The sequence below is a fragment of the Cupressus sempervirens genome, chromosome 10 (genome assembly GCF_028749045.1).
Source record: "Cupressus sempervirens isolate cs-2001-9-10 chromosome 10, ASM2874904v1, whole genome shotgun sequence".
NCBI lineage: Eukaryota > Viridiplantae > Streptophyta > Pinopsida > Cupressales > Cupressaceae > Cupressus > Cupressus sempervirens.
The window spans coordinates 935,999,337-936,027,211 of record NC_143127.1 but is presented as its reverse complement, the minus strand read 5'-3'; the positions used below and the strand labels follow the sequence as shown (position 1 = coordinate 936,027,211).

At 35.8% G+C, this 27,875-nt stretch overlaps 1 protein-coding gene across 3 annotated transcripts; it reads left to right on the top strand.

Annotated features, from left to right (window-relative positions):
- Positions 1–505: 505 nt before the first annotated feature.
- LOC149537046 (cyclin-T1-4-like) lies at positions 506–13,522 on the top strand. Of its 3 annotated transcripts, none has more exons than XM_089806943.1 (8): positions 506–688; positions 1,449–1,676; positions 7,692–7,773; positions 10,247–10,381; positions 10,720–10,895; positions 11,017–11,168; positions 11,401–11,484; positions 13,258–13,522. In XM_089806943.1, exons 2-8 carry the CDS (start codon positions 1,519–1,521, stop codon positions 13,317–13,319), a joined length of 849 nt encoding a protein of 282 aa, XP_089663069.1. In that variant the 5' UTR covers positions 506–688; positions 1,449–1,518; the 3' UTR covers positions 13,320–13,522. The 3 variants fall into 3 exon arrangements, with proteins under 3 accessions (XP_089663069.1, XP_089663068.1, XP_089663070.1); XM_089806942.1 differs by lacking the exon at positions 13,258–13,522 and adding an exon at positions 11,615–12,564; XM_089806944.1 differs by lacking the exon at positions 13,258–13,522 and adding an exon at positions 11,593–12,564.
- The last annotated feature ends 14,353 nt before the right edge of the window (positions 13,523–27,875 follow it).

Sequence of the window (27,875 nt, the reverse complement as noted above, 5' to 3'; positions counted from 1 at the left end):
AACTTTAATATGTCACTTTTTTTATCGAAAAAAATTAAAGGTAGGAAGATCTAATGAAAATATTAGTTCCCTACCTAAAGATTAGCAAGCTCCATTTATTAAAAAACAAAAGCTCCATTAATAAAAGAAATATTTTAATTAGTAATTAGTAATTGATATAAAACGAAAAATAAAAATAAAAAAATCAGTACTTAATATATTACCTAGTACTCCAAAAACCCTTTTGAAGAATCCATAAAACGGAGCCTAATTAACTGAAAAGTAGCCCCTAAAGCCTTCCATAAGACCACAGCCTAAATTCCACCCCAAAGATCTGGCCGCACAAAATTCCCCGGTCGGAAAGCTCGGCGGTCACCGACTTTTTCTAAACCACGATTACCAGGCAAAGTCGCCTCAGCTGTCTTTAGACCAATTATCTTGGTTCGCACCAATTATATTGGTTCGCAATGTTTTTCCCTTCACGAAGCCCTAAACATATATACATTGAATATACCTCTCCGCGAATGCTTTTATTTCATAGTTTGCTTAACCCACAAGGAAAGGAAAAAGTGCAGAAACTTGGCGAGTGCAAGGGTTTTAACAAATGGTGAGAAACTCCTTAGAAGCCTGAAATGATTCTCCCAGAGAGGAGAATTGTAAGGTTCTATCGGTGATTTCGTGGCTGCATGAGCGTACAACGATTTCCTTGGTAAGTTATTTGGATCGCATTTCTGTTGTTACAGGCCACTTTTGTTTTTAGCTCGTTCGGCTTGATTGTTGGAATCTAGAAGTTTTGGTTTAGATTTGATCGGTCTGTACGTTGCTTAAGTCATGGTTGGTATACAATGTGGATTAGGCCGTTTGTATTTAGCGTCGACGCATGACTTTCGCGTCTATTGCAGATTTGGATTTAGGTTTGGGTTTAAAGATCGAGTGATCTTTTACTTTCTTTCGTGAAATTGTATTTTTTCTTTTTCCTTTTTTATTCACCTGATTTTAGGAGTGCCGCAAGTTATCTATGCCATGCTTGTTTTGCTACTTTGGTATGGGCTGTTGCGTCTTACTTGCGTAGGCGTGATCTTTGAAACTGTTGCAGCAATGTTCACTCGTTTTCCATCGATTACGACATTCTTCATTGAGACGGATCCAAGTGAGTCGAAATTGGGCTGCAGGCTACTAGGGTTGAAGAATAGCTGCAAACTATTGTTTATAAAGTCGATATTATGATTGAAGCTTCTCTAGCGGAAACTGTTATATAATAATGACTGCTATTTGTTACACTGTAGAATGTTAGAGCTCAGGGTTTCTGCGTTTTTGAATTTTTTGAATTCGGAGTTTGACTGGCTGTGATTTATTGCATTCAATTTGACAAATGTAGGCTTTACAGAGTCGAATATATTTATATATTTATCTAATGCAGTTTTTTGGTTTTTTGGGATCAATTATTTAGTGTATTGATTTATTTGCAGGAACAGTAGAATTTGAATTTTTTGGGTGCTGGCTTTCTCAGCTAATCTTCAATATTTATAATCTAAGAGGATGGAAGCAGAAGGTTTGGGAGATGGTTGGTACTTCACAAGAGAGGAGATTGATGAATTTTCTCCGTCAAGAAAACATGGCATTGATGTTAAGAAGGAAAGTAATTTGCGGAAATCCTACTGCAGTTTTATTAAAGATGTTGGCGTTGGACTCTCCCTGTAAGTGCTAATGTTACTTTAAAAAAAAAAAATAATGAATGATTTATGCAAATTACAAGTCTATTACTATTAAGTACTCTACATTGTTAAGTTCATTAGTTTATTCATACTTGTTATGTCTTATTATACTAATAATCGAATCCTCTAGTCATATACCAATAGGGACTTCTCCATTGTGATAAGTTCTCTAATTAATATTTATTTATCACCCTTAATGTCATCTCTGTTTCAATAATTTTACTTGCTCTCCATGTTCGGAGTAATATGGTCTGTTTAAAATTAGAGTGTGTAGTTGGTATATTGTATTTTTTTGGTTGTAATAGAATCCTGGTTTAAGGGATCAGGAGATACAAATAAGAAAAAGAAAAGGGGGAAAGAGCCCTGATGGCTATAGTACAGAGAAAGAGCAATCTACAGAAGAGCCAAAAATGCATCAGCCATCATTCACAGTGGCTATGTCATTTGCAATTAGCAGTGGAAATTCAAAGGGCATAGCATCCTTTCCAAAACCTAGTTTGTAAACCTGTTTTTAACCCCAGACCTGAGCCAGCATACAACGACCAGCCTGTACTTATGGCCACCAATCACCAACTCCATAACATCAATTATACTCTCAGCTCCCTCTATAATTACTTCTTGCCTCCAATTATCAAAGTTTTTTTCATCACTCCATTCACCAACTTGGAATCCCCTTTTTATAGTTTCTTACTTCCTTTTCTCTGGCAATCATCAAACTCCACAGCATGACTCTGACTCAAGCTAAAGTGCTAAAGTCAATGTCAAAATCCAATGCATAAAGAAGAATGGTTTTGCTGCGGTCATCAGTAAAAACATCACCGCCCCCTGTTTTGCTAGTGTCCCCTTTTGCAGCACCATCAAATCAAAGCTGGATCTTCCCTGGTGCCCACAGCTTCCATCAATGCCCCTTACATTTGCCCGCATGATTGCCTATAGCCTGCACATTACCTCTGAAGTTGGGCCAGGCATTAGACCAACCAACCTCTTATTCTCTCAAAGTCCAACTATCTTTCCTGTGAGCCTCAACAGACTCTTCGGTGTTGTTGACAAACCTTGCCTCAATGCCTATATAGAGTCCTCTTCACCCTTGAAGATCCTCCAGTTTGTTTCCAATCATATTGTCCAAACTATAATGAATGGGCAGCACCTCCCAGATCTTATGCAACCTTGGGCTCATCACTTTACTAACCCACGTTTGAATCAGGACGGTGACATCGTTTGAAGTGACCCACACCAAGTCCCGTTCGGCCAAGCAATTGCCTCAAAGCTGCCATGCCACCTCACGCTAAATTTATATATGAGGTAAAGTTTATAGAAGAAATTATAAATTTGAAGCTATATAGCTTAGAAAATAGAAATTTAGTTATATGAAATATCAATTTAAGAGCAAACAAGAAAACAATTTTAATTACTAATTTGTATTAACCATTTAATATAAATCATAAGCATCCATTTAACTTATATAGATTCGATTCGAAGATATTAGAAGTTAATTATTAGATCTATATAGTTTAATTGCTATTTATAGTTTTCTATTTTTAATATTTTTTTGTTGACTATCTTATATTTAGTAGTATAGATTTCATTCTAACTTTTATAATTAACATAACAATTAAAATGTTAAGGATGGTTATATTTAAAACTAATTTTTAATTTTATATCTTAGTGAAATAATATAATTGATGGTTTTAAATATATTTTAATTTTAAATTTAGTACATTATTTATGATTATGAGATTATGGTCAATCATATGCGAGAATAGGAACACAAATAAACGATAAAAGTTAGTTTAATGCCATGTGTTCTGTTCAAAGTGGGAAAAAGAATTGAATATTGTATTCACGAGAACTGTCTAAATGAGATATTGCATCTAACTACTCAAAGTCATATGTAGTGGCTGACAGCTATCTGTACTAGTAATAAATGCAATTAATTGATTTTTGATTTTTTTTTGAAAGCCTCATCTTTCAAACATGATAAAATCTTCCCCTGTTTCACTAAAACCCCCTTCTCTGGAAACCTATTCCTCCAAATTTCCCATACAATCATTCCTGACCTCTAGAAAATCTGAAAAAGGAAAAACAGGGCTTAGATAGTCTGGGATTTGTTGCAGTACAAATTGACAGTTTTAACTTCTTGTAGCCTGCATATGGTTAGATTGCTGCACAGGAGTATCATAAGGCTTGAGCATATATTCTCAGACCAATTCACAATAGCAATTGGACAGCGTATCTGTTTTCACCGGCTTAGGCGGAATAGGGGGTATGCTTTCTGGTCTTCTGTACCAGTGCTTTCGAACACGGGTTGTTTGGCTCTTGGGAGCTCTCGACAATTTGGCAGGATACACAGCCCTCTGGCTGTTTTTGAGAGGGAGATTACATCCCGTGCCTTGCATTTCATCTTGCAGTCTTTTCAGATGCCATTATGATTTGCATTGCAGCAAATTTGGAGGCTCCCTAGCTGCGAATGACAAGCGTAGCCCAGCAGTGATGCATGGAAACCCCAACCAAAAACTACTGCTCTACTCCCCTTCCAAAACAACTGCCTCAACATTTCAACACATTTGTTCTTGCCCCTGGGAATGACCTGGTATGATATCTGAAAGCAAATATTCTCCACTGAAAGTCTTTACTTGGTGATAATAGACTCAAAGCTAAAATAATGTTCTTTTCACTATGCTCTATTTTACGGATCAAGTCTCTGTAATGGCAACTGTAGAATCCATTTACCACATGTGTGGAAGTGACGACTTCTTCTCGGTGGAAACAAAACAAATAGGAAAACTCATTCCCTTAATGATCTGTTGTAGAACAACAAAGCCGTGTTTGAGACCAGTACAGGGGATTCGAACAGGCTAGCTTTGTTTAGCTACCTGTATTGCCATGAACAGTGAGTGGCTGTGAGATCTTCAGATATCTCATGAACATTCTGGATTTATTTTTGTCTAATTTCTGGTGTGGAAAAATCAATTTTACGAGCCAATTAAAAAATAGAAATTGTCCATTGAAAATTAATAAAAAAAAAAAGATTTTTAAACTTTAGTAGGTGACTTTTGATCAACAAATCTAATTGGGAAATACAACTAAATTAATTGTGAAATGCAACTGGGAACATTAGTTCCCTGCCTATATATCGGTAGAGACTAATAATAATTCTCATAATACAAAACACTCATCACATTTTTTTGATTGGCAAGTTGCAACAATATAGTTATATTAAATATAAAAAGAGGCTTACATCAAAATTACAATTAGCCTACCAAAGACTCCCCAGAGAAAATCCCATCGAGTTAAATCTTTACTACAACTAAGGGAGCCTAAATCTTTTAACACCTACCACCAAACATCTACCCCTATACATAACATAAAGCACAAGACCGCACCCCCCCCAAACATATAAAATTACATCAATTTACACGACTGATCAATTTGACCTCTAACAGAAACTTCAGCTTGTTCCTGCTGCTTGCCCGTTCAATTTGTTCATTTAAACTGGCAGCTCATGTAGCAGAGAGACGGAGATTCCTAGAGCAGTAGATTCACCAATCATAGTGGTACCTTCAGTAGTTATACCACCTGCCTTGGCTTGGGCACCTACAACAGCTGCCCAATTCCAGTGGCAGTGATCCTTTTGTGCTGTTATATATGTCATTACCGATCCAGATATTTTATGTAGACAGGATTTGGTGCTTATGACAGACTATATATATATATATATTGTATTAGATAGGAGCTGAATTGTCTATTCTGATGTAACAACAAGCTGTGATGTGAAACAGAGCTAGAACAGCTATATTATGTATTTTGAATCTCTTATAGTTATATCTAATAAGAAAAAATAATAATTATATAATAGTGTATTGTGTAATATATAATTATAATACAATAATAATTTTAGTTATAGTTATTATTATATTGTAATAATATGATATGATTATTATAGAATTGTATTAAAATTAATTTATCATAATATTAGACGTTTGTATGTTCTTTTAATACTACCGATCTTTCCTGTTTAGATCACGATTTTGTCAAATAAATCATATATTTTTGGTTTGCCAAAATTTTCCCGAAATTTTTATTCTGCAATGAGATTCTAATAAGTAATCTTGAGCAAATTCTGGCGCAAAATTTCATATACATTTTGTTTGCAGAATTTTTCCCAATTTTTTAATTCTGCAATGAGATTCTAGGCAATCTTGAGCAAATTCTGGCACTATTTCTGCATTTACTATTTTTAAATATGAAAGGATCTGTTACCATTCATTGGTTGAAATAATATTAGGATGCAACCTTATTAAAGGAATATAACCATATATATGAGTGCTGGAATCAATATGTTAGCATTTAAGGGGTTTTTCTAGTTTGTAGAATTAGAATCAAGAGGTATGCAATAAGTTGTGGTGCGAAGTACATGTGCTAGAAGTCCATTAATCTTCACAAAGAGGACTTCAAATTGTTTGATTGTAACCATAGCGAGCAGTTCTTTGAATCATGATTGTTTCAACAAACCAAAAGTATTAATTGAATTCAAATGCCCAGGATACAAAGAGAAAAAAATTGGGAAATTGTGAAGTGCTGAAATATTTATAAAAATAAGGACAAAATGTTGCTTTTGTTATGTGAAGCTTAACAAAGAGAAAACATGGTGCCTTTTTTCAAACTTGTGCAGCCCAAGCAATTTTTGTTATTACTTTTTAAGACAAGAGTCTGTATTTGGGCACAAATTCTTTTATCTTCCTTGTTTGGTAATTGCAGTAGATTATGAACCAGGGTTACTAGTTTTTTGGATAGAGAGCCGTGGTGGACCACTTTTAGGATTAGGTTTTAGAGTTTGTTCTTCTTTTCGTTATATCTTAATTTATTTTTAATTGGTTTGAGTCTTTTTTTAAGGATGTTTGATGCCCCCGGGGCATCACTGCGGAGGGGAATTGCCTAGTCACATTTCTGCATGTGCAAGGCCTTCCAAGGTATAGGTCTTTATGGGGTCTGGATGCATAGGTCCTTTTGTCTGTCTTGGTGCCCTTGTGATGTCCCTGTTCTAAAGAGTGATCCTAAAACGTGAGGATTTCTCCCTTGGGAACACTTGGGAAACTCGGTTCCAATAAATTGGTAAGAATGAAAGTATAACTATGCATTTTCAGTGTTCAATTATCATGTTCCAAATGTAATGAATTTGCTTTGAGACTAGTCTGTTCGCAGCATGTTTTATAGCTAAGAGATTTCTGCATGTGTATGGATGTGCCAGGTAGGGGCCCTAATGGGGGCTGTAGAGGATGTTTTGCTGATCCACATTCACTTTCAGAATGTCATTGTTAGGGGTTAATGACCCAAAAGCCTTGATGATGTGTGCTTTGTTATTTACTTGGAAAGTTTTGTTCGTAGAACTATAAAAAAGGAATATTAGCCCTCGTGTTTGAGGACATAATTTCTTTATCATGTTAACAGATTCACATTTCTATATTAAATTGCTTAGCAATGGAGTGCAAAGGACATTATAATTTATTGTTTTGAGAGTGGCATGTTTGCATCATGATAGCTTAAGAGATTCAGGATCTGTATGTGTATAACATTTAAATAAATTAAATATAATCATTGAAGCGCCTTGTTTTTGATTTTTTTCTTCTGTTATATTTAATTCTTGTAGTAGTGTCCATAACTTACTAAAATGTTTGCTTTCTGTAGCTTAACAGATGATACTCTGTGTTTTTGAGATTTCTTCCAGGTTACTGGATGTCCCAAGCATGCATCCTTTCTTTGAGAAGCTATTTACATTATTTCTTTTCATTTGAAATTGTTGGTAGCTTGTTATATTAAGATATTGCATTGAAGTGCTTGATTATTGTATCAATATAAGCCTTGTTTCCAGAATCCTAGAAAAATGTTGTGTATTTTGACCATTTCAATATTCTATCATGATAATGTGAAATTATTTGGTTTGTGATTTTCCAGCCACACGATGGGCTGATATATTCTAATTTTATTTGTATGTTCCAGGCCTCAAGTTGCTATTGCTTCAGCTATTGTGTTTTGTCACCGATTTTACTTGCGGCATTCACATCATGACCATGACAGATATGTAAGTATTGTGTTTCTTTACCTGTAATTTTGTTAATCATGACAAATTAACTTATTGTACACAGTTCAATATTTCTGTACAGCGGGTGTTTTTTGATGATAATAAGATGTTTGTATTAATTCAATGATTTCAGTACATGCATATAGCCACTGTAATTTTGTTAATCATGACAAATTAACTTATTGTTCACTGTTCAATATTTCTGTACAGCATTTGTTTTTTGATTGATAATAAGAGGTTTGTATTAATTCAAAGATTTCAGTACATGCATATAGCCACTGATTTGACAGAGATGACATATAGCCCTCCTAAACTTACAGAACAGAAGCCACTGATTGGCCGATTTTCATTGGAACCCCAAAAAGTACCACCCAGTTGACAGGAAACCCAAAAACTATATAGAGACACCGAGAATTAACCCAAACACTAGCCCATACTACAGAAAATAGGGCACGATATGGAAATTGAGCAGACTCCTGATTAGCTGAACCAAATTGCAGCCTCTTCCCTGGAGAAGTTTATGGAAGACGGCTCAGCATGGGCACCGCCCATCTCAACACCACTTCCGGCGACACTGGCGTGTCTTCGCCTCCCCACATCACCAGTGACCTGGTCCGAGTTGCCATCCTCAGGATCACTGCCAGCCTTTGCCTTGGCCTGAGTCTGATGGCGAGGGATAGGAAGACCATCATCCCCCCTGGGAGCGGTCACCGAGGTCACCTTCCTTTTCATTCTATGTTCAGCCTTCACCGAAGACTTGCCTGCATCCCATTTGTGCAAGGACGACAGAAAATCCTGTCACCCTTTTGTCACATTCACCATGTGGATCTTCATAGGGCAGGAGGACAACCAGACAACTAGTTGCTGCAGCTCACCATTCCCTCCATCAATGAGCCTCCATGGCCCATGATACATGTGCAACCCTACTGCAGTCTCTGCGTTGGTCACAATAACTGCTAACCCACCAACCCATTTTGGTTGGAGACACGCTTGAGCCACTTGCAACACTTCCTCATACGAAGAGCCCGCCATCAAAGCTAGGGCCATAAAAAGGGATGATATATCAAGGTTAGTCCTCGACTGCAAATCTGTATCGAGGAACTCATCCCCCAGCATCAACACTAGCGCTTCCCAGAACTCAATGTCATCGATTTTGAAAATTTTGTGCATCCTCATAATAGAAATGGAACCTGCAAAAGCCAGGATTTGGCCCACATGGTTTGCTGAGAGAAATTGGCCTCCATTGCCACAAGAGCCAGAGACCCAGCAAACTCACAAGACAAGGATTTGTGAAACCACACCCTACCACACCCCTTTTAGGCCGGCCCATGCCTAAAAGATTGCCCCAACTTGTGCACCCTGTCCAAAAATATTTGATCCACCCACCTTCTGGTGGTATCTAATATACTTCTAGAGAATACAAGCTTGTGAAATGGAATTAAATGGGCTGTACAAGTGCGTGAAAAATTTATTTTGTAGCTTAATTGAATTGAGTAGGATTTGAGCACATAAATTTCCTACTTCAAATGTCCTTGCTTTATTTGTGAAAAGGGTTTAGTTGTTCATTCTGGGTGGTTGTAATTTCATTGTTTTTTGACATACGATACTATTTAGTATTTACAGCCAATGTATATTTATTAGACTTCATCTGACCAAACTATGCAACATAGTGACTTCAATGTAATAATTAATTAGTTGAACTTGACTTTTAACTAACATTAGTTCATGGAATTTCAACTGCAGAGAATGATGTAATAATATCTATTACACTATTATAAAGAACTCCGAGTGTTTGGTGGATGATTTTAGTGACATAGCCAAGGACACCCGTATGATTAACATAGGTTGGTTGGTTCAGACCATTGACTTGCCATTGCCATTCTGTTTTCTACTTAAAATCTTTTTAAATTTTTTCCACGTTTATCTTCGTAGGCATGTGAAACATGATCTATGATGCATAATCTGTTAGCCTTGTGGCAGAATTGTATGTTTGGTTGAAAGAAAATTTCTTGCCTGGTCACATTTTCAAATGTGGAAGTCTAAATTTTCTTTGGTCTTCTCAAGCAAAACTCTTCTAGAAGGCTGGTTTGTCATTTGTTTTTAGGTTTCCTGGTCTTGTTCAAAGTCTGAAGCAAACAGAAAATATAAAACCTGTTATAGAATGAGTGTTACCAGTTATAACAGTATAACTGGTTCTTCTTATCAATGTTTAGTAACTGTCAACATGCCAATTTTCATTATTCTAGGCAGGATGAATCAATATCATTCTGCTTTTGTGTGTAGCAGTGAACTGAAGGTGTTCTACATCAGAGCTCTATAAGAAGACATTAGCTGCTGTATATTACTGCTTGGGCCCTTTTACAAGTTTTCTGATAATTTGTTTGTTTGCCAATCTGAAATGTTTGTTCTGCTTGACTAGATTGGAATTGGTTTTGTGTGGTAACCTTCATGATATTTTTGCATTTTTGGATAGACAATTGCAACTGCGTGTGTATTCCTTGCTGGTAAGGTGGAGGAGACTCCTAAAACTATTATGAAGGTTACTGTACTTGCATATGAAATTCGACACAAGAGGGATCCAGCTGCTTCTGAACGCATCAAACAGAAGGTACGGAGGTGTAGTTTGACTATTGTGCTTACTCCTATCTTTTGCTGGGTGTATTTTTAGTTTTTTCTGCATCTTGGTAAAAATGAAATTCTTGTGACATTTTTCTCAACAGACCTCAATTGATTTAATGATTTAAAGCTAAACAGATATCATAATATTTAATTCTTTGTTTTGATTATTGTGAGTACATAAATGCTTCATTACTCCTCTAAAAGATCTCATAATATCTAAAGATTTGAATAGATCTCTTAAGACGTAATGTGTTGATTTGACTATTGTTAGAGTAGATAAATGCCTTGATAAATGAGAGGTACCTGATAAAAGTTTTTGGTTTTCAGGAATGTTATGAAAAGCAGAAAGAGTTGGTGCTAATGGCAGAGCGTGTTGTCCTTGCTACACTGGGATTTGATCTTAATATACAGCATCCATATAAGCATCTTGTAACAGCTATCAAGATTTTTAAAGTGGCGCAAAATTCATTAGCACAAGTAGCGTGGAATTTTGTTAATGATGGGTGAGTAAAGAATCAGTATTGTATATGTGATTTAAGTACAGTATTTAAATTTTATTCTCGGAAACTGAATGCAGCTTAATGATTTATGTGGAAAATTAGATAATTGCTGTATTCTTTGCAGACTGATTACAACTCTCTGCCTCCAGTTCAAGCCCCAGCATATTGCTGCTGGTGCCATTTTTCTTGCTGCCAAGTTTCTGAGAGTTAAACTGCCATCAGATAGAGAGAGGCCTTGGTGGCAGGAGTTTGATGTGACTCCTCGCCAGCTTGAAGGTTGACTAGGTTTTATTATCTTAGGGCATTTTTATATGGTAGGAGTAAGATATGTCCAAATTTTATTTTTCTTATGAAAAAAATTGCATAATGTTATCAGTTGATGCATTTGAATGTTTGGAACCACTTATTTTGGGTGACTGCAGGTGGTTATATTCATTTGATTTCATGCATCTTGGTGGAAAGTTTAGTTTTGGCATATCTGTTGATTGCATTCTTTACTGCTGTGCAGATGTTAGCAATCAAATGCTGGAGCTTTATGAACAAAGCAAAACCATGACAGCATCGGCTTCAAATGACATCAGCCCTTCTCAAGGTATGGAAAACAAATAGAAAGACTACTTTTTGTAGGTTTTGGAAGGTGTAAATAATTGTAGGAAATATTAGTGGATGTTTCGCAGCACTAATTTCTTCCTGGCATCAGCCTGACTATGGCAATTCTGCAGGTCAAGCATCAAATTCACCGTGCAATACTGACCCATGTAATATCAAAACAGAAAATGATGATATTCTTGCAAAAGAGAATCAAGGTTCCACATTTTCAAAGTCAGTGCCTAATGTGATTGCACCTGAAATTAAAAAGGAATGTGAGCATTTGGTGTCAAAATCTATAACGGTTGACTCTGAGGAAACAATGAGGGATAAGCATCTCCAGATGCATCCATCTGTTAAGATTGCAGCGACATCATTGGCTGACATTGGTGAAAAGGGCAACACTGATTTGCATAATGTAAAATGTATTAGTAGTGTTGAGGGGCCTAAATGTGTGGAAGAAAGAAAGAGGAAGAGGTCTCGGTGGGATGACTCTTCAGATAAAGACTTTAATAGGTCCAATGGACATGTGCATGAAAGTTCATGTGTAGCATTTGATATGGATGCCACAGTTGGTGATCTTTCCGTAGTCACTTGTATTGATGATCATGTGCAGCTTACATGCAAAAGTATCGTACCAAAGCAGCAAAAGGTAAATACTGCCAGGTGGGGAGAAAGAATATGAACTGGTCTATTGCAGTGGTCCAGGATATCTGAAGTATATGGCAGTGCTAGTCATTGTATACTGCAGAAGCAAATGGTCAAATGCAAATCACTATTGCAGTCCTTGGGAGAAATCGTCTACTGAGCCTGTATAAAACCTCTTTAAAATGCAAGAATGGTGGGAGAGCTGCTGGCTACGTATTTTACTCAGTAACCTGGAAAATAGTTGAGAGTATAATATGTTAATTGTACTTAAATCGAGCATATTCCAAATGAAAATGCTTGATTTTTCTTCAAAGTGTAAAATAGGGTCAATCGAAAGGTGCCATATAGACAAGAAAAGATGCCATTTGTAACGGAAATTGGAGTATTGTTTTCCTGGTATTCATTGAGAATTAGAGCATATTTTATATTGCAGGCATTATGTTCCTTTCCTAATAAAATAGATAAAGATATTTCATTATTATATGGCTAACACGAGTTCTGAAGATGTACATACTTGAAGTAGTTGCATTTATGACGGATTTCAGTTATCAATTAAAACCTGAAGAATAAAGTAGAGAGAGTAGCTCGATATTTCACTGTATATAATCTTCATTAGGAGAGGATTTTGTCTTCGTAAGCTGGGACTAAAGTTTCGCTGGAAGCAGCTCTAGTATGTTTGTAAGCCCAACTGAGTTTGCTGAATGCACTCTAATGTTGAAATTTTTTATTGAAGTTTTTGTTCATTGTAATTTTAATAGAGTTCTATACCTGCTGTGTAACTTGATACATGAAGGTAGTCACCGGAGCTCCCATGCATGATGGATCTTTCCAGAGACCATTAAACATTAAAATGTTTGGGATGCAAATAGCCGTAAAATTGCTTTCAAGTTGAGAATTTAGTCTTTTGCTAGACGGATGGGCGTGGTAGAGTTCTTGAAGTGTTAAGTTATCCAATTATGTCAATGATAAACAGGGGACAGGTTATTTCCTATAGTTGATGATAGCGTAAGTAGACATTGGGTGGTGACTGAGACGAGAAATGCCTGTGGTTAGATTGGCAACATGTAAACATACTTTCATTTCCTCTGTTATGCAATGTTTACATGAACATCCCTTTTGAACTGTGCAGGTTTTTTTCTCACACATTCACGATTGGGGGAATCGTGTGCACTGCAAGCATCTGTACCTTGAAGTCGTGGGATAGCTTTTAAAAATATGCCAGGGCATCAGGCTTGGGATCATTACTATTTCATTATTTTTAATAGCCTTGGGATTTTGAATGAAATGAAGATAGTTATATCATTTTCAGCCTGCTGTAATATAATGATTTTTCAGTTAGTATCAAGAAATTCCATATTGCTCCAATTCAAGGAATCTTGGGAATCTTGTATATAGCTTTGTACTGTGATTGGGAACCTTTTATTGTATCGCTTGAAAGCGTTTCTGATAATATTGCGACTCAGCTCCGTAATGTTTGATTCATTTCGTGTGGATTTTAAATTGCTCCGACATGTATCGAGAATATTCCACGATACTATTTAGAAGTTAATTATTTAGCAAGTCTTATCAGTGACAGGGTAAAATTTATATTGGAAAAATAGAACCATCCTGCATTTCTGATCGATCATTTGGAGGTATAATTGCAGTTCATGGTAATGTATATAAGATAATTTTATGTGTTGTTAGAGCAGCTAGGTTGAAATTAGAAATGATATCGCGTGGGGTTTGAAGAGCGTGAATAAAACTGCGACTAAATTTTTAATAATAATAAGAGCTATGCCAAGTTACAGTAGTTAAGATAATTAGTTTTTACTTTGGACCGGCATGCCAGGGCAGTAAATGAACAAAACCTACCATTATGCCTTTGGGATGACTCCCTGCAGAGTCTACCGGGGAACAATATTAGTAATAATAATAATACACAACATCATAGTTGTGATATATAAAAGTATTTAATAATGGTAGTGCAAATATTAGTCTTTGTAGAATGCAAGTGGTCACCGTGGATATTAAAAGTATTTTCATTCGAAGATTGAGCTGTCTCTATTTGAATGAGCACAATTTTGTCTTCAGATCGGCTTTCAGAGTACCGTTTCCATGCTTCTTTTCTGCCTCAAATAGCTCTCTATTAGTAGCTCCAGTTCTAATTCGTGCTCATGATTGAACTCTGCTTTGGTGGTTACTGAATTGTTTTTGTTAGGCTAACACACTTGTTTCTTGTAAAATTTATACTGCTAAATCAATGGCTCGTGTTCCTTTCAAGAAACCTGTCTGCAAACAACAGTTGGGAAATCAATCATTTGTTTTCTTTTGATTTTACAAGGTTAGCTCCTTGATCAGATTTCCAATAAATCAATATCACTAACATTCTAAGTATGCTTTTCACCAAAATGGACACGAGACTTGATGCATCCGATCGTCAATATGTTTTGAATACATAATACATACAATTATGGATTTAAATCACATATAGGTAGTCTGTAGTTTTATGTAAACATTAATCTCGCTAATAAATAACCGATTCTCCGAGTAGGCGCACAAAGAAAGATTTACATCCCATCCACATAAACTAGGAAGTAATTTAATTCATCAATAGGTTCTACGCATTGCACAAGAGTTTATTTTTAAAATTTATATATGCCCATATATTGTATACATCCGTTCATCCCAGTATTTATATCAAAGCTTTAACCACAGCTAACTTTATAATGTACTTACAGTTTCAAAAAGAATTGTAGGTCAGAATAAGTTAGAATTTAAAACTAAACCTGACAACTCTGGGATAAACATCCTCAGTTTAAGAAGTCTATTAAAAATAGGGAAAACGATAACTAAGCTATACTTAACGACTTGTTGCTTACTGCCCCTTTGGACTCCACTTTTGAATTCTGCAATGCTTTCCACTTCTTGTAAGTGTGGTTTAGGGCTTTGATGGATGAGATCATCTCCTTCTCGGGATCCTCCAATTTCTATCTCCAAGCCTATGCGTGACAATGCGAATTTTAGATCCAAAATGATGTGAACTCTTGTAATATAACAATTAGATTTACATCCAACATGTTTGGTTATAAGGTCTTTTGGGTTTTGACCAAATACAAAACAATTACTATAATAGTTCTACAAGACCTCGCAAGATTCAACGCCCAACTAGCCTAGATCCACAATCTAGCAAAACTCATGCTTGCAAGCCACCAAGCAACCTTGTTTCCCAAGCTGCAATTATTAGCTCTGCTCATAAACTTCGCTCTCTGAGCTACTCCATCCTCTCCATGTTGAATGATAATGAAATGACTATCGACTCCACAAGACCCTCTACTTATACTAAACGAAACCATAGGGCGACCTAGTAACTCATATTAAATTAACACTTACCATATTAAAAAAGTCCTCTTCATAAGTTGGCTTGGCAATAGACATTAAATATATGAAATAATTAATAACTTAAGAAAAGCCCCAAGTTTACAAAGCATAACCAACTCATATAACATCATAAAGTACGTGCACTTGCACATAGATTCATGTGCCATCCAATGATCCAAATCCAAGAGTGCACTTCGATTCCCCAGGATCAAAATTCACAAATACAATTCCAAAGTTTGCTAGTAAATCAGGAACACATGACCTGATAGAATTAAACCACGGACATGAATAACAATTACATGCAAATATAACTAATATCAGAAAATAATAGATCACACAGAAAAGAACACAAGACACAGATTTAATGTGGTTCACCTAATCCCTGGGCAATGTCTACCAAATAGCTAGTCTGATATTATTACAATCTAGTGATTACAACTTGATTACAATCCGTAATCCCTTACAACTCAATATCGCCGCAAGAACCAATTTTCGCATCACCACTATGAAACAATCCCTAACCCTAAGCTTTTTTATACAAGTATTTTTATTGCTTAAGGGTTATAATTAATAATTACATGTCGGCCCAAAATCCTGATAACAAAGAATTAATGAAGTATGTACAATACTTTCCTAATTAGTCACCACAATCTAACACGACCAACAGTCACCAAAATGACTACTCCAAGAAAATTACTCCAAATTCTATGTGCACTTAGGACAAGGTTGTCCAATATGTCTCGAACACAACTCCAACTGTGCAAACCATAACTCTACAACTTTGAGCCTAAAGCTCTTGCATATAGGATTGTTGACTTCCCTATGATGCTCGTGCATTAGATACCCTAGGTGCGAAGAAAACATGTTATTAACAATTGGAAGAACATCTTTTAGGGTTCAGTACATAAACCCTAAATTGGTTTTTTGCATACATGTCCTTCACTTGTACACTCTTGCCTTTGTTCCACTTCTACAAACTATTTCCAGCAACAAACAATTGTCTACTTTGTTGTTTGACATTATTCCTCGGTGTAGCACATGTCTACTTTCTATGCTCTACTCTAACCCTTTCAGATTCCTTCAACTCAACTCGGCTACCAAAACTCAGGTTCTTCCTACCAAGTTGTACATCCTATAAAGGAATCAGGGAATGCTTCTTGCCACCCTTTTAAAACAATAAACACATTCTTGACACAATCGTGCACAACCTTGCAATCATACGCCAAGGTCCACAATATGACACAACACTTGATCAACATACTCTCCAATTTGAAAATGAATAAGACATTGCTCCCTTACCACCAAAGCATGTTCATCTTGTAACCAACTGCTCCTATAAGGACAAGGATGTCTCATTCTCTTCAAACCAAGATAATGAACCATCTCCTCAACAACAAGGTTATCAATACTACCACTATCCACAATCACATTCTAACAGTTACCTCCAAACTTAGAACGAGTTTTGAACAAATTCCTCCTTTGACAAGGTTTTAGTGTCTTCTTACCATGTAACACACTTCAAACCAACAAATTATCCCCATCTACTTTAGGTTCATTCACAAAATGATCAACCTCATTCACCACAACAATTCTTTTATCAGTAACCTTCTTAACGTTGGAACATTCAAAAGCTTTGTCCTTCTTCACCACATTTATCGCAAGTACCCTTAAATGCAACCAACCTTGTTCTTTTCTTCTACTCAACATGTTTTGGTTTATTTTCAACAATTTGTTTATCCTTCATAGAGTTGTTCTTTTCCTTCCCACGAGAACTACCTTGATGTCTTCTCTTCAACTTCTCCTTTGCCCTCAGAGCATACCAATAAGCGTCTTCAACCAAAGCAATATTCAACATACCAATCTCATCCTAAATATTGAATCTCAAACCATTAATATATCTAGTCACATTTTCTTTAGACAACTCTCTATGCCTAGACTAAATAGTTAGCTTGTAAAATTCCTCAACACAATCCTTCACAGTCATATTCTTTTGCTTCAGATTCTGCAATCTCTTAAACAACTCAAGTTCATAATCAATAGGAATGAATTTAGCCTTCAATTTTGTTACCATCAATCTCCACAAAGTGATCTTCATTTCACCTTCCTTTTCTCAACCTCTCTGCAATTCTTTCCACCATAAAGCAACATGTCATTTCAACTTAGTTTGTGCCAACCTCACTCTGAGCGAATCTCCAATATCCTCTAACTCAAAATAGTCTTCCATCTCACCAATCCAATCAACTGGGTCTTTAGGATTCAAAGTACCTAAGAAGTTAGAAACACCCATCTTGTGCTTTAGCTTTAATTGAGATCAGATCTATCCAATCGACCAACCCTATCTTTCATAGGTCTCTCTGTGTTCATTCAGTTCCGTCTTTACCACTAGATCCAACAACTTCAAAGTCTTCAACAACTTCCTCATAACCATATTCAGTACCCACATTCCTAGGTATACTAGAAATAGCTCTCATGATCTCATTCTTCATCAATTCCATCTCAAATCTAAAATATGATTTAACCTTCTTTAAAATCTTGGTCTTGATCACAAAGATCATCAATTGCCCTAAGGTCCAATCTTCTCAGAGGCATCTTCTAAGATCTCTGAAAACCTAAAGCAATAAATCAATCGTCTCCACAAGATCAACCTTTGCCACGATAATCTCTAACTAGATCAAACCTTTGCTCTGATACCACTTGATGCAATGCAAGGTAAGAGAATCTCCAGTGGAGATGTCTTAGTCCCCAACAATTTAACCACACAGAGGAATATAAATAATAACACAAAGATTGGGATCCAAAATAATGCCAACTCTCATAATATAATAATTAGATTTACATCCAACATGCTCAACTGTCAGGCCAATTACAATAGCAATTCTGCAAGACCTCACAAGATCCAACCACTAGCTAGCCCAAATACACAATCTGGTAGAAAAATCCAAGAAGAATCTAAACTCGTGCTTGCAAGCCACCAAACAACCTTCTTGTTTCCCAAGCCACAACTACTAGCTTTGCTCATAAACTTTGCTATCTCAACTACTCCATCTTCTCTATGCTGAATGATAATGTAATGACTCTAGACTTCACAAGACTCTCTACTTATACTAAATCAAGCCACAAGTCAGCCTAGTAACTCATATTGAATAAACACTCACATATTAAATAAACCCTCAAGCCACAAGTCAGCTTGGTAGTAAACATTAAATACATGACATAATTAAATACTTAGGACAAGCCCCAAGTTTACAAGCATAAGCAACTCATTTAACATTATAAGAGTACATACACTTAGACATAGATCCATGTGCCATCCAACGATACAAATCCAAGAATACACACCTCAACTCCATTGGAACGAAGCTCACAAATACAATTCCAAAGTCTGCTAGTAAATCAGGAACACACAACCAATAGTCACCAAAATGACTCTAACTCCAAGACGATTACTCCAAACTCTATGCACACTTAGGACAAGGTGTACCAATATGTCTTGAACACAAACCTAATCATGCCAACCATAACTCCATAAATCTAAGCTCGAAGCCCTTGCATACAAGATTGTTGACTTCCCTAGGATGCTCCTATATCAATGTGCATGTGTCAATGAGTGTTCATCAAGCAACACGAGCATAGTCTCAACCATTGCCATCTTTGAGAAGTGTTCCACCTTAGGGTTCCTCTCTTTTAGTTCACTAGTTGTTTTCTTGAGTGCCTTGACGATTGGTCCAAGTCATGTTCCACGATGCCATCGTGCCAAACATGTGGCATTGATGCATTTCATGTCACTATCTAGATGTTTAGCCAATTTTTGTAATTCTTTTACCATGTTCATGATGTCTTGGTGTTTGACCTTAGTCATAGTCTTTCTCTAGTCTATTTGTTTTTGCAGATGGCCAATCGTCCTCCATCCACGTCATTCATGGGTTTAAGAGGAATTTGCTTACACCATATCTTTGCACTTCATGGATTCGTAGAGCAACCTCAACTGATTTTCCTCTTCATTCTCTCAAGTTGACAACTATGATTGGACTTCTGTATCTTTGTGAGCTCATTTGAGATATCCCTAAAGTCAAGAATGCATTGCTTGCCATTCTTAATTATATCGCTAACCCATTCGTCAAAGACATCGACTAACATCTTGCCCCTCTATCTGATTGAGCATCTTCTAGTTATCATGGGTAGTTGGATCAAAGGACTGTGGTGTCTGAGAAATTGAATGGGGGATTGAGTTGTTGATATAATCAATGTAGGTGACCAAGGCTCTGATTATCTATTTCATTTTTTTCTTTTCTTTTCCATCCTTCTTGGACCTAGTCAACATCTTTTTAGCAGAAAGGTATAAGTGATGCAGGCGAATGGGTGAATAACTAGGGCCAAAGGCTCACCCAACTATTCAAACCACCTTGCAAGAGTTACACAATAGAAGCAAACACAAGGAACAATAACCAAAGGAGGAAAAAGGGAGAAATACTTTTATTGATTCATCAAAACAACTTCATACATGCCCAATTGTCAGGCCTTCTAGGTTACGACCAATTACAAATACATTCACATTCAAAGATCCAACTACAAATTCACACTTTCAGTTCTACTCCCTCTCCTTCTCCCTAAACTTACCTAACAAGTAAGCCTAAACACTCTATATATACTTGCCAGAACAACTTATAGAAGATTCTAGAACAAAGAAAGCCACAAGTCGGCTCATAATTGATATTAACTACCTGTACCAAAAATTAAATGCAAGCAAAGTTGGCCCAAACTGGAGCTAGAGACATATAACTCGGCAAATGAAGACTTCGCAAAAACCGACACTCGACATCTACACGAGCTCGACATTCAAAGGAATCACTCGGCAACAACTACGAACTTGGCACCCAAAGGATCACTCAGCACCAACAAGTAGAAAGAATGTAATGTCCCCGTTTTGGAGGTAATTTGATTTAATTAATTAAATTAATTAAGTTGTCCAAAATAATGAATATTTTATGAGGATGACTAATTAATTATTTTAATTAAATAAATAAGTGATATTAAGTTAATTATTTATAAAGTTATCAAATAAATAAATATTAAAAGGTGACTTTATATTTAATTAATATAATAAAGTGACTTGAATTATAAAATATTTTATAAATTCACTTAATAAATAAAATAAAATAATGTTCTAGAAGTTTCTGGAGAAAGTGGAGAAAAAAGAATAAATAGGCACCTTGGGCTTCATTCTCAACAGGCAGATTGGATGTTGATGATTGATGATTTCTTCTAGAGTATTTGTGGAGCCAAGTGATCTATAGATAATCAATTTGTCTTTGGGAACGAAAATTCCCATTGATAGCAATTTTGAGGGTGTGAAATATCACCTGAATTATTGCAAATTGGAGGTGATATTTCAGTCACTTCATTAGGGCAAAAATTTGTGGCCTAAGGCCAATTTTGAAGATCATTAAATTGGAGACTATTAGCATTGAAGAATATTATTGGAGGCATCAATTATTTGAAGAAGAGAACCATATTTCTATTGAAGAATTTTCTGATGCTAAGTCTGAAGCAACAGGGATGCCATTAGAGACTTCTTTTCATTCACTAGAGCTCATACTTGCATCAATTTTCATTGGAGATTGGGGCGCATCATTCCTAGGGTTATGCTAAAGGTGCTAGGAGTTATTGGAGGCTGGGAAGCTGCTTAGATTATTTTATTTTCCTCACTCCAGATCTAAATAGGGGTGACTTCTTCAAAAATTCGTGTGGATTGCATATGGTCTTCAACTTCTAGAATATTCACTGCTTCTTCATTGGGAATGCAAGGTAACTTTCTAAAACAGGTTCTTTTGTCATTTTTATGCATGTTAGATGACATTTAGCTGCATAATTAGGGGTACGACTATAGGTGATAGTCTGCATCAGATTTAATCATTAATTCATATGTATTTGCCAAGAGTCTTGGCTATTTGATATTAATATTGTATTGAAGTATTCATGATAATGGAGATATAAGTAGCCGATTTCAATAGGTACTCTTGCAAATGAAATTTCAAATGATATGATGCATGGCAAGTATTTTACAAAATGTCTATTTGCTGTAGTCTATGCATACCTAATTTCCCATATATTTGCATAAAAATCCAAAAAGAATTGCATATTTGCATGTAGATCAGATTGTGGGCATTGTAAGGGTATTTAAATTAGTCTCAACATCCATTTCTATGAAGCTACTTCAAACTGAAACACTACATCAACAAGCTTCAAGGTTGCATATAAACTGTTTACGAAATTACAAATAGTAATTAGGGAAAATTGTGGTCAGATTTGAGCAGGGCTCATTACAAAGAACAAAAGTGCAGGATTGCAAGGAAACCCCAGATGCTCCTATATCAATAAGTGATGATTATTAGCTTCTCTATTAGGAGAATAAAGATCAACCTTTTCAACTATGAAGTCATCAATGGAAGGATCTACAACTTGTTTTGTATTTGGCTTAGCCACTTCAACTATCTAATTCCTTGTCTTTAAATCAACATTAATCATGGACTTGGTCTTCAATTTCTTAGGCTTTTCTTCTTTGCTTGTGTACTTGCTCACCATATCACCAACTGGTATTGACACTGGGAATATGCTCCTTTTCTTACTAATGCTAGTGGCTAATCAAGTGGGAGTGCCTTCTGTTGATGTTGTGGTAGTGTTAGGCTTAATAGGGGTAGTATTAGTAATCATGGCCATTGCAATTGAGTCCAAAGGGGTATCATGGAATCGATGGGTTGAGGTTGTTGTTCCTACTCTTCTCTCTAATCTAGGTCTATCACTACACCTCTTGAAACTTTCCTCCCCCTAGCCTTTGATTTTGACCTAGTCACTTGAGTAGGGGATTTCATAGTAATAAGACTTGGTTCTTTGCTACTCAAGGACCCCTTTTGCTTCTACTTGATCTTACTTGCATCACAAGATGTAATATTAGCATAAGAAGGTATAGTTGTTTGGAGACATTTGGTTTTGTCTAAGGTACTTGATTTTCCAGAATCCTTGTTTCTGATCACTTATTCTGTTTAAGCTATAGTTCAATTCTCAAGATGACACCATATGTCTCTATGTCAATGTCATCATTTTCATCCAATGCCAACCTTACATTTTGTATCCATTGCAGACACAATAATATCTCTTATAACATCAAATTCAATACACAATCCTCCCAATAATCTTATAAAGGCATCCAAAGAATTAACCTAGAATTTCACTAAGTTTGGTAGCATTTTTTTCTTCAACATGAAAGTAAATACCACATATAACTTATGCACAATAACGGAAGCAATAGTAATGTCCATCTGAAAGTAAACATAACATATATAATAAAATTACATTCTTTAAGATCCCTTAACGTTGGATTACATCTAGAAACATCTAACATACATGAATCCATCTAGTACAACATCCACATGAAATAATAATGATAAGTCCAATGTTTATACATTACATTTCAAATACTCAATCATCCACTGTACATGTCACAGGGTATGACAAGCTCAAAAGAATATACATACATAAAATAAGGTACATCATCCTATTCTAATCCATGATACACCAAAGTAAAGATAATCACATGATATACATGATACATCATCATAGAAGACATATACATCCATCATAAAGATCAAACATAATAAACTAAGTGCATAGTTCCTCCCAACCGTAAATAGCATCATTAGACCATCGTGGATCCTAGCCATCCCTCTGTGCATAACATTCCAAATTACCAAAGAGATCATCGGTACTAACATAATAGGAATGTCACTCCTAATATATACAACATCATATGTAGAAAGTAATCTAACATGCAAATACAAGCATAAGATATCATCATCTAACATATGCTAATCATCAATGAAAAGGATACATATCTACCATCATGAAGGACGCATCAGCCACGATGTCTTAATGAATCTCAAATGATAAGAGTGGAAAATACACTACCACCCGACTGCGTGGTACCTAAGTGATCCACTCCCACCTTGCTGAGGAGATAATCTCAAGTCCCAAACGGGCTAACAAAAAACAAAACACAAATCTCTATAAGTCCAAGAATCCTAAAAGTATACTAACTCAAAGGTTCCAAACACAAAATCTAACATCTAATCCCAGAGACACACAATGATATGTAGGAACCTACTATGCAAGCGGGAAAGTGTCATCGCAATTATCATGTACAAGTTACCCTGGCACTTAGCTAAACTCCACGGGTCCATACTGATCTCATGCGGCCACTAGTATCCTCTCATACGGACAAGGCATACTACAGAATGCAAGGTTGCAACCATGCGTCTCACTACTCCCATCCTAGCCTGTACAAGCACTCAAGGCATGGGCAAGAACAAAACTCTTATCTTTTTAGGTTCATTCAGTTAGTATTAGGTGTGTATGTTATCACTTATTAATCCAACTTACAATGAGTTACCCTGGCAGCGTCTTACGGCCCCGACCCCCATTGCAAGCCACTTCCCGTCACTACATGCAGATATCCTACCCTAAGCTCATGGAATCATAAATCTCAAAATCACAAAAATAATCCATAATAAAATCATCAAATGTGCATAAAAGCATCAAATCTCCATGAGAAAACATCCATAGAAAATCATGATCACAAAAGCTCTATATTGGCAATTGAAGCATCACTGATAATCAAAGTATCCAATGGTTCTCAATAACCAAAATATATCTCATTATACTGATCGAAGACTCCAAAAAATGGTTGAGTCAAACATGTCACATCATGACATCATCAAGAATAAATCCACATTACAGTCCCATCATGGCAACTAGAAAATAACCAAGGATAACTGATCGATGACCAAAAATAATGGTTAAGTCAAGTGTCTCATACATAAGAATCTCAACTATAAAAATTAGTAATCACAAACAATACATAGAGCATTCCATCACATAACCATGGTTGGGTTTATAAAGATCGAGATTAAACATCATCATGACATCACAATCACATAACTCCCAAGCCTCTGGTAGACGTCCTATAACTGGTCAACACTAGTCAACCCAAAACCTAAAACAATAGCATAAAGAATACACAATGCAAACACATGATTTGGTTTTGCTAAATTTACAAACTTGAATTTAAATGCAAAAGTCTTGGTTTACATTTCCCAATTTAAATATCAAGTGGAGAAATTTCACGTTTAACCTAACCCATGTTTTTGTATTGGTAGATAAAAGTTTCTCCCCAAAAACCATTAGACTCAATTTTCTAAATCTTTTAAATGTCTCTTATATTCCCATTTAGACCCCCATCATTTTCAAAATAATATTTGAAATTCTTTTCATATTCATCTTTCTAAAATAAAAGCTTATATTGAACTTATATTCAACAATATAAAATAACTTGTTATTAAAGAATTACTCTTTAAATTCCAAATATCTATTAATATATCAATTATTTATTATTAATAATGTACACACACACACACACACACACACACACACACACACACACACACACACACACACACACACACACACACACACACACACACACACACATACACACACACACACACATATAAATAAAATTATTAACTTATAAATGAATTATATATATAAAAAATTGAATAAACATTTGACAACACACGGCGAGTTTATAATCGCCGACACATATATATGTGTGACTCGCGGATTGCAGGGTACACTGCAGACCGTAGGTATGCTGAGGTACTGCAGTATGCTTTGGCAATACCGCCGACAGGAGTGGGAAACACGTCCCCCCGCCCGTTCAAATTTATAATTATAATTGCGTTCTATTAAAACACATTCCTCAATTGCGATGCGTCATTCGCTTGTTATGAATTATGTGACATTCAACTCTTTTTAATGATATATATATATATATATATATATATATATATATATATATATGCTATGATATTTGATTAAACTCTGTATATATATATATATATATATATATATATATATATATATATATATATATATATATATATATATATATATATATGATATTTGATTAAACTCTGTATATATATATGTATGTATGTATGTATTCAAATTTGGAAATATAAACATATATAAATTCCAGTTCTCAGAATTTTCCTATAAGTCTTTGATCTCAATTTTTTTTTCCAATAATTAATCTAATGGGTTTGACTATGAATCTAAACCCTAGCCTCGTGTTCTTTTCAGATCTATGCATATAAATTTCTCAAATGAATTAAACTACCCAAACTGAGAATGCATACAATAAAAATATGAAATTCCTCAGAAGACATATGGAAGACACGAAGACAGGGAATGCAAGATGCGGAAATAGCATAAGTAAAATCACAAGAATCTACCTGGATTCTGATGCTAATTCGCTCTTCTTCAGAAAACCTGCAGAGCAAGCTCCCTTCCTTAGAGTTCTCGAATCCTCCAATGCTCAAATTGCACTCCAAATGCTATGTCTAAGCTTCTAGGAATGCCTGAATATAAAGAGCTCTCAGGAAACATCTAGAATGCCTCTAGAAACATCTAGAAGGTGTCACCAACTAAGCATGGGTCTTTTCCAACCTTCTAGATAGGTCATAAGGTTGTAGACACCATGTGCTTAATTGATGCACTAACCCTTGTGTTGTTGACATAAGAGAAATAGAAAAGTGTGTTAACTCCCATGCAAGCTTATAACTCCAATTTACTTTTTATATAATTTCTATTTAAATATTTATAACTTTTATTATTATTATTTATTTATTACTTTATTATTATTTATAATTATTATTAATTTTAATTTCTAATTTTCTTTTATTTAATTCTTTTTCCTCAATTAATTCACATTTAATTAATTATAATCAAAATATCAAAGATCATGATATTTTATATTAATTTTCTCAAATAATTAATTAATTAATTAAATCTATTTATTAAGACTTAATTAATAGAAAATTCACCATAGACCTCCAAGATAAAATATAAAAACCCATCATAGAGAAATTCACAAAAAATCAGTCTAAAGGGTTAAAAATTATGAATCATGTCATCCGACACATTCGGTGGGTAAAATATCTAGATAGTTGTCCTACCTCACTAGGACAATTGGCTTAAGGGTTTGGGATTTGGACTTGAGAATTTATCTCCCTTCTCTTATCATTGAGATAGTATAATAGGGTACGCTCATCCTGGCAATTTAGGAAAGTCGATACTTGGTACCTACAACCTGCAAAAAAACCATGCATGTACATACAATATATAATGCTAAGCTAAACGGACAATGGCAGGAAGTGGTGCATCGTGTAGATCCCGACTAAGCAGGTGACTACGACTCCCTTCCTTAACCATATTAGAAACACCATACAATAAGAAAACACACACACCATACACATGCAAGTATGGGGTAAGTATCCATAATAAAACACATGAGATAATAAACCATCTAACTAATCATCAACAATAACTGAAAGCAATGTAATGATCATCAGGTATGCATGAAATGTAAAGTCTAAATGATCTCATCATGTACCAACTGAATCCATAACATAATGTCTGATAGTCTCAAAACAATACCACTAATCCATCAACCATAAAACTAATCTATCATAGTCTGATAATAACAACAATAATGTCCAGAAAAGATGTGAACGAGGGCAGGCACTACATCCACCCCCCCTTGGGTTAGGCTTACTCCTGGAAGCCTACAAATAGGTAGGGATATAACTCCCGCAATCTAGCTGCATCCTCCCATGTAGCTGAAGAATCATCAGTAGGGTCCCATTGGACCCTTACCTACTCGATGGTTCAACCCTTGAGGGTCAACTCCCGCTGCTCCAGAATACGAACCGGCTCCAAAGCCAGCTGCCCTTCCTCTACCTGCAATGCATTCCAATCAAGAACATGTACAATATCAGGTATATATTTTCGAAGCACTGAAACATGGAAAACATCATGAATGCGAGATAGGCTAGGCGGTAGAGCAAGGCGGTAAGCAACCGGGCCAATCCTCTCTAAAACCTCAAATGGTCCCACAAAGCGAGGTGCTAGCTTAGAACCCTTTCTGTATCGGATCAGACTCTTTCGCGGACGCACTTTCAAGAAAACCTTATCACCCACAACAAATTGTTTATTAGTCCTATGAGTATCAACATACTTCTTCTGCCTATCCTGTGCCGTAGACAAGTGATCACGGATACGCACTACCTGTTGCTCCATATCACAAAGCATCTCAGGACCCAATAGGATGCGATCCTCAAGGATGTCCCAACTCAATGGTGTACGAAAAGGACGCCCATATAATGCCTAAAATGATGCGAATGCCAATAGAACTATGATACCTGTTGTTGTAAGCAAACTCCACTAGGTAGAGATAATCCTCCCAATGTGTCTGCCTATCCATCATATACATCC

What these genes read in the sequence shown, in the direction of transcription:
- LOC149537046 (XM_089806942.1), top strand. Translation starts at nt 1,519, where the DNA reads ATGGAAGCAGAAGGTTTGGGAGATGGTTGGTACTTCACAAGAGAGGAG. An exon ending in CTGAACGCATCAAACAGAAG is followed by an intron (nt 10,382 to 10,719) that starts GTACGGAGGTGT and finishes TTTGGTTTTCAG; the next exon opens with GAATGTTATGAAAAGCAGAA. An exon ending in TGACATCAGCCCTTCTCAAG is followed by an intron (nt 11,485 to 11,614) that starts GTATGGAAAACA and finishes GCAATTCTGCAG; the next exon opens with GTCAAGCATCAAATTCACCG.